We start from the raw sequence: 16,424 nt of genomic DNA on the forward strand, positions 1-16,424 counted from the left end.
TGGATAAACTAAAGGTCAGTGTCACTTGAAGTGTTTAAATAATTACTCATAAAAGGATGAACAGACAGAACGATTGATGTCTACTATCTCCAAGGAAATATTCAAGCACTCACTAGAGTTAAGGCAATTTAATATGGTCATGTCTACCACTTCAATTATTAAACTGATTTAGTTCAATGCAATTTTCACCTTATATTTATTTTATCACATTTATCGGCACAGTGATTTTCACACATAAGGTGGCCTGTAACCTTTTCTCAGTTCAACTTGCCTAGAGACAGATAGCTTTCTCTTCCACAGACTAAATAATGTATTAAAATTTCAATAATACATTGTGATCAATGGCCAAAATAATTATTTCAACACTCTGTTGTTGTATCTGAAAAACAAAGGGAATACATTTCAAGGGGGTAAATAGTACAATTACTGATTAAACTGTAATCACTGAGAACAAATGAAATATAGCCATATACTTCAGCTTCTTATTGATATATAAATTGTGGTTCTATTCCTATGCCTGAAACAGTCTAAATAAACATGATTTGTGTATAATAGATGGTTAATAATATTTATTAATATTACCTCTATTGTACTGAGTCTTGATCTCTATGAAGATTTTTGTATTTTGGAGAAAATCTTTTATTTTACTGAAAACGGCTCAGACTTTAACATGCACCTTCAGCTGATAAGCACAGAAGATTCAAAATCAACCTAATGAAAAAATGTCCTCTATTTTCCTTTCCTCCATTCATCTAAAACACTGCTTATGTACTTCTTAATGCTGCAGTCACTATCATAATGTGTTTTTTGCAATGGGTTAGGTTCATTTTTATAAAAAATCTGTTCTCTGCCAAGAAAAGTAAAGTAACTTTAACTCATACATATATTTACTGTTTTGTTTGGGAATGGAGTTCTTCAGATGTCTTCATCCTCAAAATGAACAGGTTTCAATGTATTCAATTTGCACAAAATTAATGTATAATGCAGTCAGTACTGCAACAGATGTTACAGGTGGAGAAGTTTGATGGCATTGCAAAAACATCTGTGCAATTTATAACCAATTTTAATTCATTTATAAACAACTGATTTTTTTTCCATACAAAAAACAAAGCCAAACTGTAATAAAACTTAATATGTAAATGTGCTATATTTGCCCTTGACATAAACCTATGAAAAAATGTACCATTAGAATTTTATCTCTTTACTGTGGGGCTTTTCAACACAATCACCAGATTTCCAATTGGTGCAAATCAGCTTAATAAATGTCAATGGATGCACATTAATTTAAGAATTTCATTTTGAGAATTTAATCTTGTATGACTAGAACCAGACAAAGTATATTTTCTCATCTGAAAAATCACTGCTTTTTTCTGACAAGTAATGAAATACTAGCACAACTATTTCTAAACCTGTAATATAGTAGTGTTCTTTCTAATAGTTTGCAATAGCTTGTTAGAGATCTACAAGGTGACAGCATCTTAGTTTTGCAAGCAGTTAGGGCACAAACTGATATTTCTGAGTCTTGATTAAGGGACAGCCAGGGACTGTCACTGATGTTAATGTAAAAGAAGCTAACATATAATTTATAGCAGCAGTGTATGTTCATGAAATTCCTGAAAAGTCACAGCAAGGTTAGAATAGGAAGGGGAATAAAATCTTTATCTTGAATGAAGAAGAAAGTGAATAAAAGTAAACAAGAATAAAATACTGTATAGATGACAAGGAACACATTCAGCTGGAGAGAGCGGTCTACACTTTAAGGCAGTAATTAGTTCTATTAAAAAGCCTTAGAACTCACCAACACATGTAGGGAGTGAATCATTCCACTGTGCCAATGCATTTGGTACTGTATTACATCTAATTGCTGTTGACCCATGGAGGATATAACCTGGATTGCACTCAAAAAGAACCAATGACCCAACTGCAAATTCATTTCCAATCCTTTTTCCAAATCTTGGTTCAGGCACAGAGCTACACTGTGTTGCACTTGTTCTTGGAACAGCTGCAAACATAGAAACAATTGTGGATTCTTAATTTTAGATTTGGTGGAGGAATACAGATTTTGAACCACAAATATTCAAAATGACTGCAAAAAATTCAGTTATTTGCTAGTTAAGAACATTCTTATAATCCCCAAATTAATCTTTACAATATGGATTGCATACCTTTGATGTCTGAGTTACTATGTAGAAGAGCATAGCACTGATATCCTTGCCAAGTTTAAAAGCAATATGTAAAATCCACACTGAAACCTTTCTAAAATGGCACTGAAAAGAAATACTGCTATGAAATATTCAGCTAATACATGGTTTCAAAGTAACCTTTCTGTGTCAGATAGATATTTACATTTATTTCTGTGGATTTCTAAATGTGCATTCTGACTCTCAGATCAGGATTTAATTTTAATGAAAGAATGAATTGCAGTTGCAGGTATTGATGTATAACCATTTCTGTGTTTGACCCATAAAAAGGCAAATAATATAAACCAAGAGAAGTATCTCAATAACAGTAAGATCACTGATTCACCCACAGGTAATAACACTTACAGTTATTCATATTTAAATTGAGAGATAAACCAGTTTGAGCAGCAAGATGGATCTAACATTAGTCAACCAGATTAACAAACAGAAACAGCTGCTTTGTATAACTGTCTTCTTACATTTGGAATCTCTCTTATACTTCTTAAATATTTGATTTAAGCTTTAAAATACAGATAAAGAATGGTCCCAAATTTTTTTCAAAACATGCAGAAGTAGTGAAACTTGTTACATTGTTAACAGGCAATTACTTCCCTCTACATTCTCAGTCTGTTCCTCTCTGATGATTTACAATTTGTGACAAAAAGAATAAATGTACAGATTTTTCCAGGTTGTCTCACCTTGATAAACAAAATGAAATCCTTTAGCTGTTATTGGTCCAACTGAAGTAAATCTAACCGTGATCTGGTTACCTGAGCTCAACGGAAGGGATTCACCTACTCAAACAAAGCAAATACAAAGCTATCATAACCACATTTTACTAAAGAAGCATTCAAAATACCTGTCAACATCTTTGCAGCTAGAAATACCCTTCTGAAAACCCTGTTCTGCTTCAGTAAACTTTGCAAGATATATGTGATTTCAATATTTTATGTTGACAGTATTATGTTGTTCTACAAAAGGGGGACTAAAACTCATCTCAGTTATTAGGAATATTTGTTGTTTTTTTCCTTTAGCAAAAAAAAAAAAACAAACCCCATACCTCTTTTGAGTCAATGCACACAATATCTATACAATTTTACTTTGCTACAAATATATGTTGCTTTCCCTTTAAAATATGTAATACTCATTTCAGATTGCTCACTAGATAAAAGTCATAAAGGCGCAGAGTAAGAAGCCCAAACCACTCACTATAATAGCTAAATATCAAGAGAAAAAAAATCTAAAAAAAAAAATAAATTAATTTTACTTCATTTTATTCATTAATGCAAAGAGTTTTGAGTGATTAGGCTTTTAGTTCAAAATCCCAATTTCATATATTAGCCTGAATTGAATCTAAGAAAATACGACTATCATATTTTTCTTCTTTTTTTCTGACTACACTATCTTTCTAGATTTGTAGAAAGTAAATAACAGTTTAATGACACTTCTATTAAAGAATACCTGAATGAGATCCTGAGAGAGAGGATAACAAAGATGACTGCAGAGTTGGGCCATCATATACTTCAACTACATCATGGAGTGATGTCTGGAAAAATACAAACTGGCCAAAAACCACTGACCAAACAGGAAGGAGAAAAAGCAAGAGGCACCAATGGCCAAAAAAAGGGGGGACAGAATGTGAAAGGAAAAAAACAAACAAAAAAAGAAGAGAACAAAATACACATTAATATATTGTTTAAAAATATTTAAATAAAAAATTATATTTATTGATTGATTTCTCTGATCACTTAATTAGCTGTCCTGGTGCTTAAAGTTAGTTATTTTTCATACCATTGCAGCAGTAAATGAATAAAAAAGTAATTCTATATATATAAAAGAGAAAATGAAGGTACACAAACCATACATATACTCATTAAAAGATTCTACTACTGAGGGAACAAAACCATTTTTCTGTAGCTGAATATACTTTCAAATTCTCTGTTCTCCCCCACTCAATACAGATCTACATTCTCAGTGCAATGTCATCCTTTATAATTCCAGGCATATTGCTATATACTGTGTTTTATGAATTAATTTAGTTGATAAGTCTCTATAAGTTTTACTTACCTTGGAATGTTTCTTTTTTCTTAAGAACACTAACATTCAGTGCATCTTTACCTTTGTGAAACAAATGAGTAACTGATTCAAAGCAACAAACACTTTTCAGAATACATATACTGAATCACAAAAATTATTTTTTTTAAAAGTCATGCTAGTAGAACAACTCAACTCAAGAATGTTGGTTTTGCACTTAAGTTCAAATATCTATGCAGCACATTCACATCACAGGTGTTTGCATTTTCAATATAAGTAAACAGTGCAAAGAAAAAATAATTGTTTGGATTAATTCTGGCCCTAGTACCTACAAAATATTTACATCCTAATTTTAACACCATTACTAGCAATGGAGGGGAAAATGGCTTAAGGACCATGAAGGTAAGAAAGTGGAAGTAGTTAAATATTTGTAGGTACTGGATGTATTGGCTTTGTGTGGCAGGGTTTTGGTAGCAGGGGGGGTTACAGGGGTGGCTTCTGTAAGAAGCTGCTGGAAGCTTCCCCTGTGTTCGAGAGAGAGCGAGCCCATACCAGCTGGCTCTAAGACGGACCCGCCGCCGGCCAAGGCCGAGCCAATCAGCGATAGTGGTAACGCCTCTGGGATAACATTTTTAAGAAGTAAAAAAAGTTGTGGGACAGACACAGAAACGGCAGCTGGAGAAAGGAGTGACAACATGTAAGAGAAACAGCCCTGCAGACCCCCAGGTCAGTGAAGAAGGAGGGGGAGGAGATGCTCCAGGCGCCAGAGCAGAGATTCCCCTGCAGCCCATGGTGAAGACCCTGGTGAGGCAGGCTGTCCCCCTGCAGCCCTGGGAGGTCCACGCTGGAGCAGATCTCCACCTGCAGCCCGTGAAGGACCCCACGCTGGAGCAGGTGGGTTCCCGAAGGAGGCTGTGACCCTGTGGGAAGCCCGCGCTGGAGCAGGCTCCTGGCAGGACCTGCGGATCTGTGGAGAGAGGAGCCCGTGGAGCAGGTTTTCTGGCAGGACTTGTGACCCCGTGGGGGACCCACGCTGGAGCAGTGTGCTCCTGAAGGACTGCATGCCTTGGCAAGGACCCACGCTGGAGCAGTTTGTGAAGAACTGTAGCCCGTGGGAAGGACCCATGTTGGAGAAGTTTGTGGAGGACTGTCTCCCGTAGAAGGGACCCCACACTGGAGCAGGGGAAGAGTGATGAGTCCTGCCCCTGAGGAGGATGAAGCAGCAGAAATAATGTGTGATGAAACAACCGTAAACCCCATCCCCGTCCCCCTGCGCTGCTGGGGCGGGGGGGGAGGGTAGGTAGAGAATCCGAAGTGAAGTTGTGCCCGGGAAGAAGGGAGCGGTGGAGGGAAGGTGTTCTGAGATTTGGTTTTATTTCTCATTACCCTACTCTGGTTGATTGGTAATAAATTGAGTTAATTGTCCCCAAGCTGAGTCTGTTTTGCCCATGATGGTAATTGGTGAGTGATCTCTCCTGTCCTTATCTCAACCCACAAGCCCTTTGTTACATTTTTTCTCCCCTGTCCAGCTGAGGGGGGGGGAGGTGTGTGTGACAGAATGGTCAACCCACCATGCTGAACACCTATAAAGAGAAACTGAACCAGTTCTGGTTCATTATCCAGGTTAGACTTTTGGGGATAAATATTCCACTGTGTTGCTACTGAATTATATTTGTTTTCCATAAGTTTTATATCTTTATCTGGTATCCTTTGTTATAGAGGATGAAGGTAGGCACCTACAACTGCTGTAATTTATACACCCTTAAAGCTTTAAAAACAGTGTATTAAAAATGTGACATCTTCAAATGCCTTTTTTTTTTTTTTTTTACTGGTTTAAAAAAAGGCAGTTCCACATTACCAACTCAGGACCTTCTTTTCAAGAAGAAAACAAGTCAAATTTATTAAAAAAAAAAAAAACCAAAACACAAACCCCCCTCTTTTTGAAGGGAAAGTCTGGATGTTATATTTATAAAAACTTCAAACAAAAATAATTTTAAAACTGCCTGTGAGACATTTCCAAAGATTTTTGTCAATTTTTAGGAGGAACCATAGGTGAGATGCCAAATTATCACCATCGTTTCCCTCCAATCTTCTGAAAATTAAACACTGATGTTTCTACTAGCTCTGTTTATTTTTAAAATAATGTTTAGCTACATTCAAGTCTTCTCTTTGGTGTTTCTAAAGATAACTAACAAACTTAATCCAGCTAATTGTTTCTATCACATTAGCACTTTTATCAAATCTTATTTTCATAGTCAATGATTTTCCTTTTGCCATTGAGCCAAGTTAAGTTCCCTGTGACTTCCACTGCTCTTTCCCATTTTGAATTAAGTTGCAAACTATGTATGGAAAATTCAAGCAAGTGCTGAGACATAACTTAACAAGCACACATAACTATTATCAAGAGCTGTATCTTGGGAAAACTGTAAAAATAGAATTGGTAAGCTATATTTGTGTTGTAATGGGTTATTATAAAATATTTACACAGTAATTATACCTTATAGTGAGCCAAATTCTAAGGCCTGTTTCTGCATTTTGTATTTCAAGATTGTTGTTGCCTCCAGCTTTCTCTTAAGCACTTTCCTGTCTAAGAGTATAACACTGAAGAAAGGGAACAAATATGTGAATTAAAATTGGTCATTTTGTAAAGAAAAAGGTCCACATATCATTTGTGGTAACTTTTTTCACTCTCGGCTGTGTATTTCTTAATAAAATACAGGGAAAATCTGAGAAGGTATACGAAAGTCATCATTGCCTTGAAATCAAATATATTATGAAGAGATTAGTACAGCTGAGACATTACAAAGCACTGACAAATAGGACCTACTGGCAGAAAGTGGTTAATATGAAACAGCAACAAGCTCAAGTAAGGGTCTTTGAGTCCACAGTTTTATGATCAATTTAAGTTTAAGTGAATCAAGCTGCTTCCTCAAGTCAGGTAGGATTATGGTGCAGCTAGTAGTGGAGATAGAATATAGAACCTCTTCCTTCCTCTTTCTGTGCCAGGATACTTATTTTTTATTAAATCAGCTGTGAAATATTGTAATACATCAGTGACTGATACCTGGCCAGCTGAGATTATGTCACAAGAAGGGAAATTCTGATTATTAGAAAAATAACAGTTCATTATTCTTGTGTTTTCTGAGGGTCATTGTTGCCTACCCCGTTTTGCATATGTTTATTCTGTTCATTTTCTAGTGTTTGAAAATAGTTTTCTTAAAAACAAACCACAACAAGCACAATTTGAAGACAATGCCAAAAATATGTTTAAAAATTAACAAGAATTGCTAAAATATAAATGTGAGTATCCAGTATAATCTGCCTTTCAGAAACTCACTAAAAATTATTATCCAGTGTAAATAAAGATCAAATCACTTTAACTGAAGAATTTGCAGGGTGATGTATTTTTTTTTTTTAAATGATGGATGAATAAGTATTCTCTAAAGAGTGACTCTCCATCAATTTTCTGTCCCCTGTCAACTATCGTGAAAGACTGAAAGTCACCTGTCCAAAATTGATGTCTAAAGTTGGGCTGCAAATTATTCCTGATTTTATGTTCATCTTGGCCTTCACTGCTTTGTACTAATGTTATTTAAAAATAAAATATTCTTTTCTCTGTATTTTGTGGCTTAACATTTTTCTTAGATATTTAGGTGCCTTTTATTTTACAAGATCAACAATGCTAGGGCATCCGAAGAAGTTTTCTCTTGTAATTTTCATAGTTACAATGTTAGTTTACGTATTTCCTCAAAAATAAACAAAATACATTTCTGTGCTGTTTATACTTTTCCATTTGTGTGATTATTTTTTTTTCTGTCAAAATTCCAGGCAAACTGTAGTATTAATACTGTCATTAATTTAGGAAATTGAGGGAATCCATTAATTGAAAATACACCAGCACAAGCAAGCTCCCTTTTAACCAGGCAAGAGCTAGACAAGAGAAATTTCCATGCCTCTAAATATCTAGATGTTTCTATGGCCTTCATCACTATAACATCTGGATACTTTTAATGAGTTTGGAAACCATCTAACAACAGATGGAATTGGCACAAAATAGTTGACTGGTTAAAAATTTAATCAAAGAAATTTAAGTTTCATTTTTAAAGTGAGAAATAAAACATGTACACAGTTTACTTCTGTCTTTTAATTGGCCAGTTTAAAAAATAAGAAAAAAATACTGGTATATTTTAAATAGTATTAGATTAATGAACAATATTCTCAGTATAATTCCTATCACAAAATCAGAGAATAGCTGAGACTAGAAGCCTTTAGAGATCATCTGGTCCAATCCTCTCACTCAGACAATGGTCATTTAGAGCAGATTGCTCAGGCCCATGTCCAGTCAGGTTTTGAGTATCTCCAGGGATGGAGACTCCACAACTTCTCTGAGCAACCTGTTCCAGTGTCCCATCTCCCTTACAGTAATAATTTTTCTCTTTTGTTTAAAGGAAATTTCCTGTGTTTCAGTTTGTGCCCATTTCCCCTTATTCTGCCACTGGGCACCACTGAGAAGTCTGGCTCTGCCTTCTTTACTTCCTAGGTCTTATACACATTGATGAGATCCCCCTGTGCTTTCTCTTCTCCAGGCTGAACAGTCCCAGCTGTGTCAGCCTCTCCTTACATGTCTGATGCTCCAGCCCCTTAATCATCTGTGTCACCCTTCGCTGGACTCACTCCAGCATGGCCATGTCTCTCCTGTACCAGGGAAACCAGCACTGGATGCGCCACCCCAAATGCATCTCACCAGTGCCGAACAGAGGGGAAGGATCCCATCCCTTGAGCTGCTGGCAATGCTTTGCTGAATGCATCCCAGGAGGCTGGTGGTATTCTTTGCCACAAGGGCACAGTGCTGGCTCATATTGAACTTGGCATCCATCAGGATCCTGAGGACCTTTTCTGCAAACCTGCTTTTCAGCTAGCTGGCCCCAGTCTGTACCAGTGCACAGAGTTATTCCTTAGTTGCAGACTCTTTATTTCCTTTTGTTGAACTTCATGAGCTTCCTATCTCCCCATTTCTGTGAGTCTTTGAGGTCCCTCTGAATGGCAGCACAATCATATGGTATATCAGACACTCATCCAGTTTTGTATCATCTACAGACTTGCTGAGAGTGCACTCTGTCCCATCATGTAGGTAATTTATGAAGATATTAAATAGTACTGGCTGCAGTATCGATCCTTGGGGTACACCATTACTGACTGATTGCCAGCTATCCTTCCTGCTGCTGACCACAACCCTTTGAGCTTGGCAGTTCAGCCAGCTTTCAATTCACCTCACCATCTGCTTATCTAGTTGGCACTTCATCAATTTGTTAATGAGGATGTTATGGGAGACTGTGTTGAAAGGCTTGTTAAAGTCAAGCTAAACAACATCCAGCGCTCTCCACATCAAGCTAGTCATCTTATTGTAGAAGGCTATCAGGTCTGTCAGGACTGATTTACCTTTTGTAAATCCATGGTGAATATTTTCAATCATCTTCCTGTCCTTAATAAGTTTGGAGAAGGTGACCAGGACTATTTGCTCTATCACCTTCCCAGGTATAAAGGTGAGGCCAACCGGCCTATACTTCACTTAATCCTTCTCCTTCCCTTTCTTGAAGATTTGTCTTCTTCCAGCCCTTGGAAACCTCCCTCAACCGTCATGACCTTTCAAAGGTAACTGACCTCCCTCAGCACTCATGGATGCATCACATCAGGTCCCCTGGGTTTGTGTATGCCCCGTTTGTTTAAGTAATCCCTCACCTGGTCCTCCTCCAAGTCATCCTTGCTCTAGACTTTTCTCCTGGTCTCAGGTGTCTGGGATTCCTCAAGGCTGGTTTACTGGTAAAGACTGAAGCAAAGGCAGCATTTAGTAACTCAGTCTTCTCTGCATCCTTTTTCACCAGGGATCCCACCCCATTCAGGAATGGACCCACATCTTCCCTACTCTTCCTTTTGTTGCTGATATATTTCTAGAAACCTTTCATGTCCTTTTCTAGATTCAACTCTAGATGGGCTTTGGCTTTCCTAACCCCATCTTTGCAGTGGTGTTCAAGTGCCTGTATTCCTCCCAGGACATCTGACCTTGCTTCAGCATCTTGTACATTTCTTTTTTATGTTGAACTTTTATCAGTAGCTCCTTGTTCATCCATGCAGGCCTTTTGCCACCTTTGCTTGATTTCCTGATCATTGGGATGGACCATTCTTGAGCTTGGAGGAGGTGATCCCTGAAAATTAACTGGATGTCCTGGACTTCTCATCTCTCCAGGGCCATGTACCAATAGATTCTTCGAAAGAGATCCCTGAATTGCTGTCACCTGTGTCCCACTAAAGAATTAAACCCAACTCACAAGTCAAACCTTTACAGAGAGCATATTATTGCCATTAACACTGTACTGATCAAGTCATATCTACCTGGGTAAAATATATACTTATGCCAGGCATCAGAGGTAACGAAACACTTTGAAAAACTTATATGGATATCAGTGGAATAAGATGAACTAACTATCCTCACCCTAGGTTTCCCATTCACATCAGTGGGATCTTCTGTGTGCCTAGTGATTTACTGAACTCAGAAAGCTCTGGTGTAAAATCAAGTCCAATACTCATGTAATTCACTTGCCTTTAAGATATTATGAAAGGACTAACATGGTTTAAGCATTGTTATCACATAAACTGAAATGCACATTTCATATAAGCCCTCCTGATGAAGCTCAGATGTTTGCTTCAAGACTGAAACAGCACTTACAATGATAGGTCTTGGTAACTGTCAATGGCAAAGGAAAAGGAAAATGTACCCTATTAATTAAATAGGGCCCAAAATACCTCTGCAACTCTTAATACATGTCTCCAATCAGGCACTATTTCAGAACAGGAGTAAAAAAAAGATCTGTTTCAGTCTGGGAAAGACATACATGGCCTGTATCATGGTTGTTATTTTCTACAGTAACATCTTAATTTCTTTTGTACCAAATTAGTTGTGAAGAGCTGAAAAAAAAAAAAAAAGACCAACAAATCAAAACCCAGATAAAGCAATCTATTTGTGATGAATGATAATTTTAAATTGTGTTTAAGTACGGTGTTTTAGATAAATCTTTTTTACTACGTTTAAAATAGGTTTCTTCTGATTGTGAATGAAAAATTAAGGTGTTCAGGTGTCTACCGGTTGTGGTATACACACAGGTCTTATTAAAGAACTAGAGGACTTCCTCAGAATTTGAAGTTACTCTATAGAAGCTAACTTCTCATAGTTTCAAACAGAATTTCTGTCATCAGACCAAATAATCTTTCCAAAAGAGAGTTTTGCTCACAACAGCATGGAAATTTTATTTCACAGTGAAAAAAAAAATCTGATTTTTCATCACCTCCACTGGTGACATCCTCTTTGCTTATGATTTAGCTGTGATGTTTTTCCTATCACGTTTTATAAAGGAATTATAGTACCTTTTTTTTTTTTTTTTTAGGAAAAAAAAGAGAAAAAAAGAAAAAGAAAGTGACGTTGTTCAGAAGTTACAACCTTATTTAAAAGACAGGGAAAGAGAAATCTCTCACTAGAGAAATGGTCTCTATAGTGATTAAAGATAACAAGTATGCACTAAGAAACAAGAAATGCAAACTCCTCATTCATCTTAACTCCCAAGTCTGGAGACCCCATTCACTGTGCTAAGTGGTGGATCATGGCCAGTCAGCTAAATGATAAATAACAACGGAGAAAAGCCATGCTTTAAATAAGCAGGATTCAGGCATAACTACAGGAAGCAGAAAGCAGAAAAACCATTATGTGAGATTCTCTCTATGAGAAAGATTCAGCAAGGCTTTACAGCTTATCAGATTACAGTCATCAATCAAATGATCATCAGACAGGAGAAACTCTTGTGCCCATTCTCATAAGAAAGACAGGAATTCTCCACAAAATCAGACAACTGCATTAAGACCTGACTACACTAGTATGATGACAATCACTCTAGCTTTCACTGCAGGAGTTTCAGAAAATCATTTTTTTTAGGAAGAGGAGGGGAAGAAAGAGATTTTCTTTTTTTGTGAGAAACAAGACATTTAAATTTTTCAGTTATTCTACCATTTCCTTTTGTCATGGTTTAACCCCAGCCAGCAACTAAGCACCACCCAGCTGCTCACTCACTCCCCCCCATCCAGTGGGATGGGGGAGAAAATCGGGAAAAAGAAGTAAAACTCGTGGCTTGAGATAAGAACGGTTTAATAGAACAGAAAAGAAGAAACTAATAATGATAATGATAACACTAATAAAATGAAAACAGTAGTAATAAAAGGATTGGAATGTACAAATGATGTGCAGTGCAATTGCTCACCACCTGCCGACCAACACCCAGCGAGTCCCCCAGAGGCAATTCCCTGCTCCCCCTTCCCAGTTCCTATACTAGATGGAACGTCACATGGTATGGAATATACCATTGGCCAGTTTGGGTCAGGTGCCCTGGCACCTTCAAGACACCTAGAACTAGCCATGGAGTAGCCTTGAAAAAAATAAAATGCATGAATGAACAGCAGAATATTTGCGTCTAGGAGGATTTTAAAGTTAAGGGCCATTATTCATATGAAGTAGCTTAACATTCATGCACTGCAAGCCAAGAGTTTTACATAAAATAGTTTAATCATAGAAAGTATGTTTAATAAACTCACAATGCTAAAGGTAGAAAGGTTTATTATGACCTACTGCTGTCTTAACTTATGGTAAAAGGAGAAAAATGACTTTTACTATACTGTTGAAAAAGTCACAGGCTACCTACTGCTACAACATGTATCTGTCTCCTCCTGCTGGAACATAGCCTTCCTTTGTGAGTAATCTCTTTGATTTAAGTATTTAGCTTCATAACAAACAGCAGATACGAAAAAAATGTATGAAGTTTTCCCTTGTATTTAGGATGAACTAGCATTACACTGTAATGATGGACTGACTCAATATTTTTAAATTAAATTATACTAATGTAGACACCAAATAAACTGACATTCACCCCCTTCTGCCAGAGAAAATTGTTTACTAAAACTGCAAGATAACTTGAATGCATGTTGGGCTCTTCAAAGAGAAATTGTTCAGTAATCAGTGAGAAGGTTTTTGAAAAGAAAGACTGAAAGATGACATCCTAAAGAGATGCTCTTACAGAATTCATGCATGTAGGAACATTGCTTTCAGTAAGGAAACTTAAATAAATTTTGACCAGCTCACATAAACAAATTGGAAAATTTGATCTTGTACCGTTCAGTGGAATACTTCAGTTTGACATAACAATAACTCTGTATCTCTGAGTTAGTAGTGTTACTATCATTATTTAGTTTTAAATGAAAATAGTAGCAGTGGTGTCATTTTTTTGAATGGTTCTCCTCTTACATTTCCAAACGTCTGGTTGTCTGTCAGTTATTGTTAATACATTCAGTCTACTCTATGTCTGTAGCAGTAATGTTTAGTGATAGCTACTAGATTTCTCTGTAATGGTTGACACTTTTTAGCATATGCTGTAACAGGAAAAATATTGTTTGTGAATACAAAGTAGACTCCCTACTAGTAGTATCCTGTTGGGTAAATCTCAATTCATTTCAAAGCAAATACCAGGATAAAACAGCTGTCTAGTGTTCCTGAACTTAGAAGAAGTAAAAAATAATTCTAACAGTAAAAGCCTCTTGGGTGCACTGCAGACTAGATGTCAAAATAAGGCTAGTGATGGGTTTATGTGTAAACCACTAGAAGAGGTATTCTTACTGACATGAGTAAGGGTAGACAACTGCTTATCTGCAACAGATAATTATTAACAAGAGTGACTGAACAAATGAAACTGAATGGAGTTGATATAATATTGTGACAAAAAATAATCAGATATAAAAATAAAGAGAAAACACTAAATAACTGAAAATTGAAAGATGCTAAAGCTGTCAAAATGTTAAAGGTATATAAATATATATACTTATATATAATATAATATATTATATACATAAATATATATACTTATATATAATATATTATACATTAACTCTAGATTGCCCTTACACAAGTTTCCCAATGTATAAAGATATGACTATATAACACAAACCTACAGAAGCCCTCAAATATAACAGAACTGTATTTCAATATCATCATATGTATAGCACAAATTTACTGTTATTAGCAAATTAAATATACTTCAATAAGGTTACATTTAATAGCAATGGTCAACATAAAAGTCATGGAGATTTTCCAAACCACACATAGGTGTGCCAGCTAACTGTACTTGGATAGAGAAAATTAATGTGAATTTATACTAGTTCTTCATAATGTATGTGTCATGCACCACTGTCTAGTTCTTAATCTCTTAGTCTGTGGAAAAAGCCTTCACTGAACTATCTACTCTTCATTGTGAGCTATCAGTGTTTCATTGGTAGTCTCAGCTGTTGTTCTTTCAGGTGGAGTCCTGTTTCCTGGCAGGACATCCAGAAGATTAGTGAAGAAAAGAATGCATAAAGGATTCTGTCTACAAACAAGGAACAGGTAAGGAAGGGCAGAAAGAGTTCTGGTTCTTAAAGCTCTCAGGTGCTGTTTTCCTCCCCAGCAGGAAGGCAAAGAAATACCTGTTCCATTCTATCATCTCAGAGACACAAAAAGCAGAGTGCACAGATCTACGTCTGAGCTGTAAGCCATACTCTGTTGTTTTATCTTTGTTTTTCTTCTGTAAAAAAAGTGTTGACTGAAAATATGCTGGCCTGTCCTCTTTCTTGTTACTGTATTCCTGCATTACTTCTTGCACTACTTATTCCTGCATACATATCTTATTCCTGCATTACTATTCTTGTTACTGCATTCCTGACTAGGAGAGGAAGAAAGAGATGGGAAGTGCTACATCTTCTCATGTTTGAGAAAAGAAACTGTTTATCTGAATTTATGAAGACAATAAGAATGTGTATGGGGACAGGAGATGGAGCAGTTAGAAATGCTAGAAGCTCAGAATGAGGTAGTCAAGTGAAATTGCACAGAAAAAGCTACATGCATATTTCCCCATGAATGGGCGTAATTCCATAAAATATGGGAGAAAAGTGAGACTTGGGCCTTTTCCTGGACCTGGAACAGGAGTGAACTCTCCTAATTAACACATTTCTTGCTTGCTTCTAAAATCAGCGAAATTGATTACATTACTAAATTATCATTCTCCTCCGGCTTCAAACATCAGTCTCCCTTTCTACTTCTCCCTTTCTGCAAAACCCTTTCTGGATCTGCAACAGCACAACAGTAGAGGAAAAAAAGTCAAAACAGTACATTTAATTACTATTTATGTTAGATTAGATTAATTGTAGCATATACTATTTGCAGTAATAATAAACAATACTAGTATGTTGCATCTGTTATATAATACAGAACCCTGAAAGAAACACCACACCATACCACCTTCTTTTCTCTATATTGGTTTGTTTCAATTTGACTAAACTGAAATTCAAGCTTCTATTATTATTATTTGTTTAAAGAGGTAACATTCGTTTATTTACCCCTACAGACAAAAAAACATACCTTACCATTTTGACTACCTTTAAAGCTCTTAAGATTGATTGTATACTTAAAATGTTGAATTTATCTCATTTTGCCTAAGCTACCTAAAAGTTAGATAGCTTTGGGGGGCTTATTTCTTGAAATGTTTCCTCAGGTGGAATGAATCATGCTTTGGAGAGGCCTATATTTCTCCATGAACTAGAGTGTGAACCTGGACAACGAGTGTAAAGTAGATACTCAATTTTCAGATGGCTGAAGAAAGCTGAGACAAACCTCATCCATAATATTTTGACCTTACAGACACAGTTTATTCATCTTGTTGTCTTACAAAGCAGTCTTTAAAAAACTTGACTATAAACTGAAGACTTGAAATTATATCCCACTAAATAAAAATAAATAAATTTGTGTTAAAAAAAACAGATGTGTTTTTACCTATGCACAAGCTGACGTTATGATGTCATGTGTCCAGCAAAAGAAAATAGCAGTTTCCTTCAGAGTATAATGTTTTGTTCTTTCTTTTTAAAGAAAGAAATAAGAACATATGTTGTAAAATTGACAAGGGCAGTGTTCTAGAACAGGGTATGTTGCTTTTTCATCCAACATCAACATCAAAGTATTCAATTGTATACTGACAGGGAATCTGCCTTTAATGACATGTACTATGCCATATTTTCTCTTGTGTGCTTACATGTAATTACTTTTGAAAGTGGAAGAATAAGTCTTCTCCAAAATTTACTTTAAAATGTATA

At 36.2% G+C, this 16,424-nt stretch overlaps 1 protein-coding gene across 3 annotated transcripts in view; it reads right to left on the minus strand.

Moving 5' to 3' along the window:
* CSMD3 (CUB and Sushi multiple domains 3) overlaps positions 1 to 16,424 on the minus strand; it is a 749,348-nt gene that overhangs the window by 141,544 nt on the left and 591,380 nt on the right. For 2 of the 3 annotated variants that reach the window (XM_075024388.1, XM_075024387.1), the window contains 3 exons: positions 3,642 to 3,755; positions 2,879 to 2,974; positions 1,799 to 2,002 (listed from right to left, as the gene is read on the minus strand). In XM_075024388.1, coding sequence (XP_074880489.1) covers positions 1,799 to 2,002; positions 2,879 to 2,974; positions 3,642 to 3,755 — 414 coding nt within the window. The remainder of the gene's footprint in view (positions 1 to 1,798; positions 2,003 to 2,878; positions 2,975 to 3,641; positions 3,756 to 16,424) is intronic. The other variant, XM_075024389.1, reaches the window with a different exon arrangement.

Source organism: Buteo buteo, chromosome 3 (genome assembly GCF_964188355.1).
Source record: "Buteo buteo chromosome 3, bButBut1.hap1.1, whole genome shotgun sequence".
In the NCBI taxonomy this organism is placed as follows: Eukaryota; Metazoa; Chordata; class Aves; order Accipitriformes; family Accipitridae; genus Buteo; species Buteo buteo.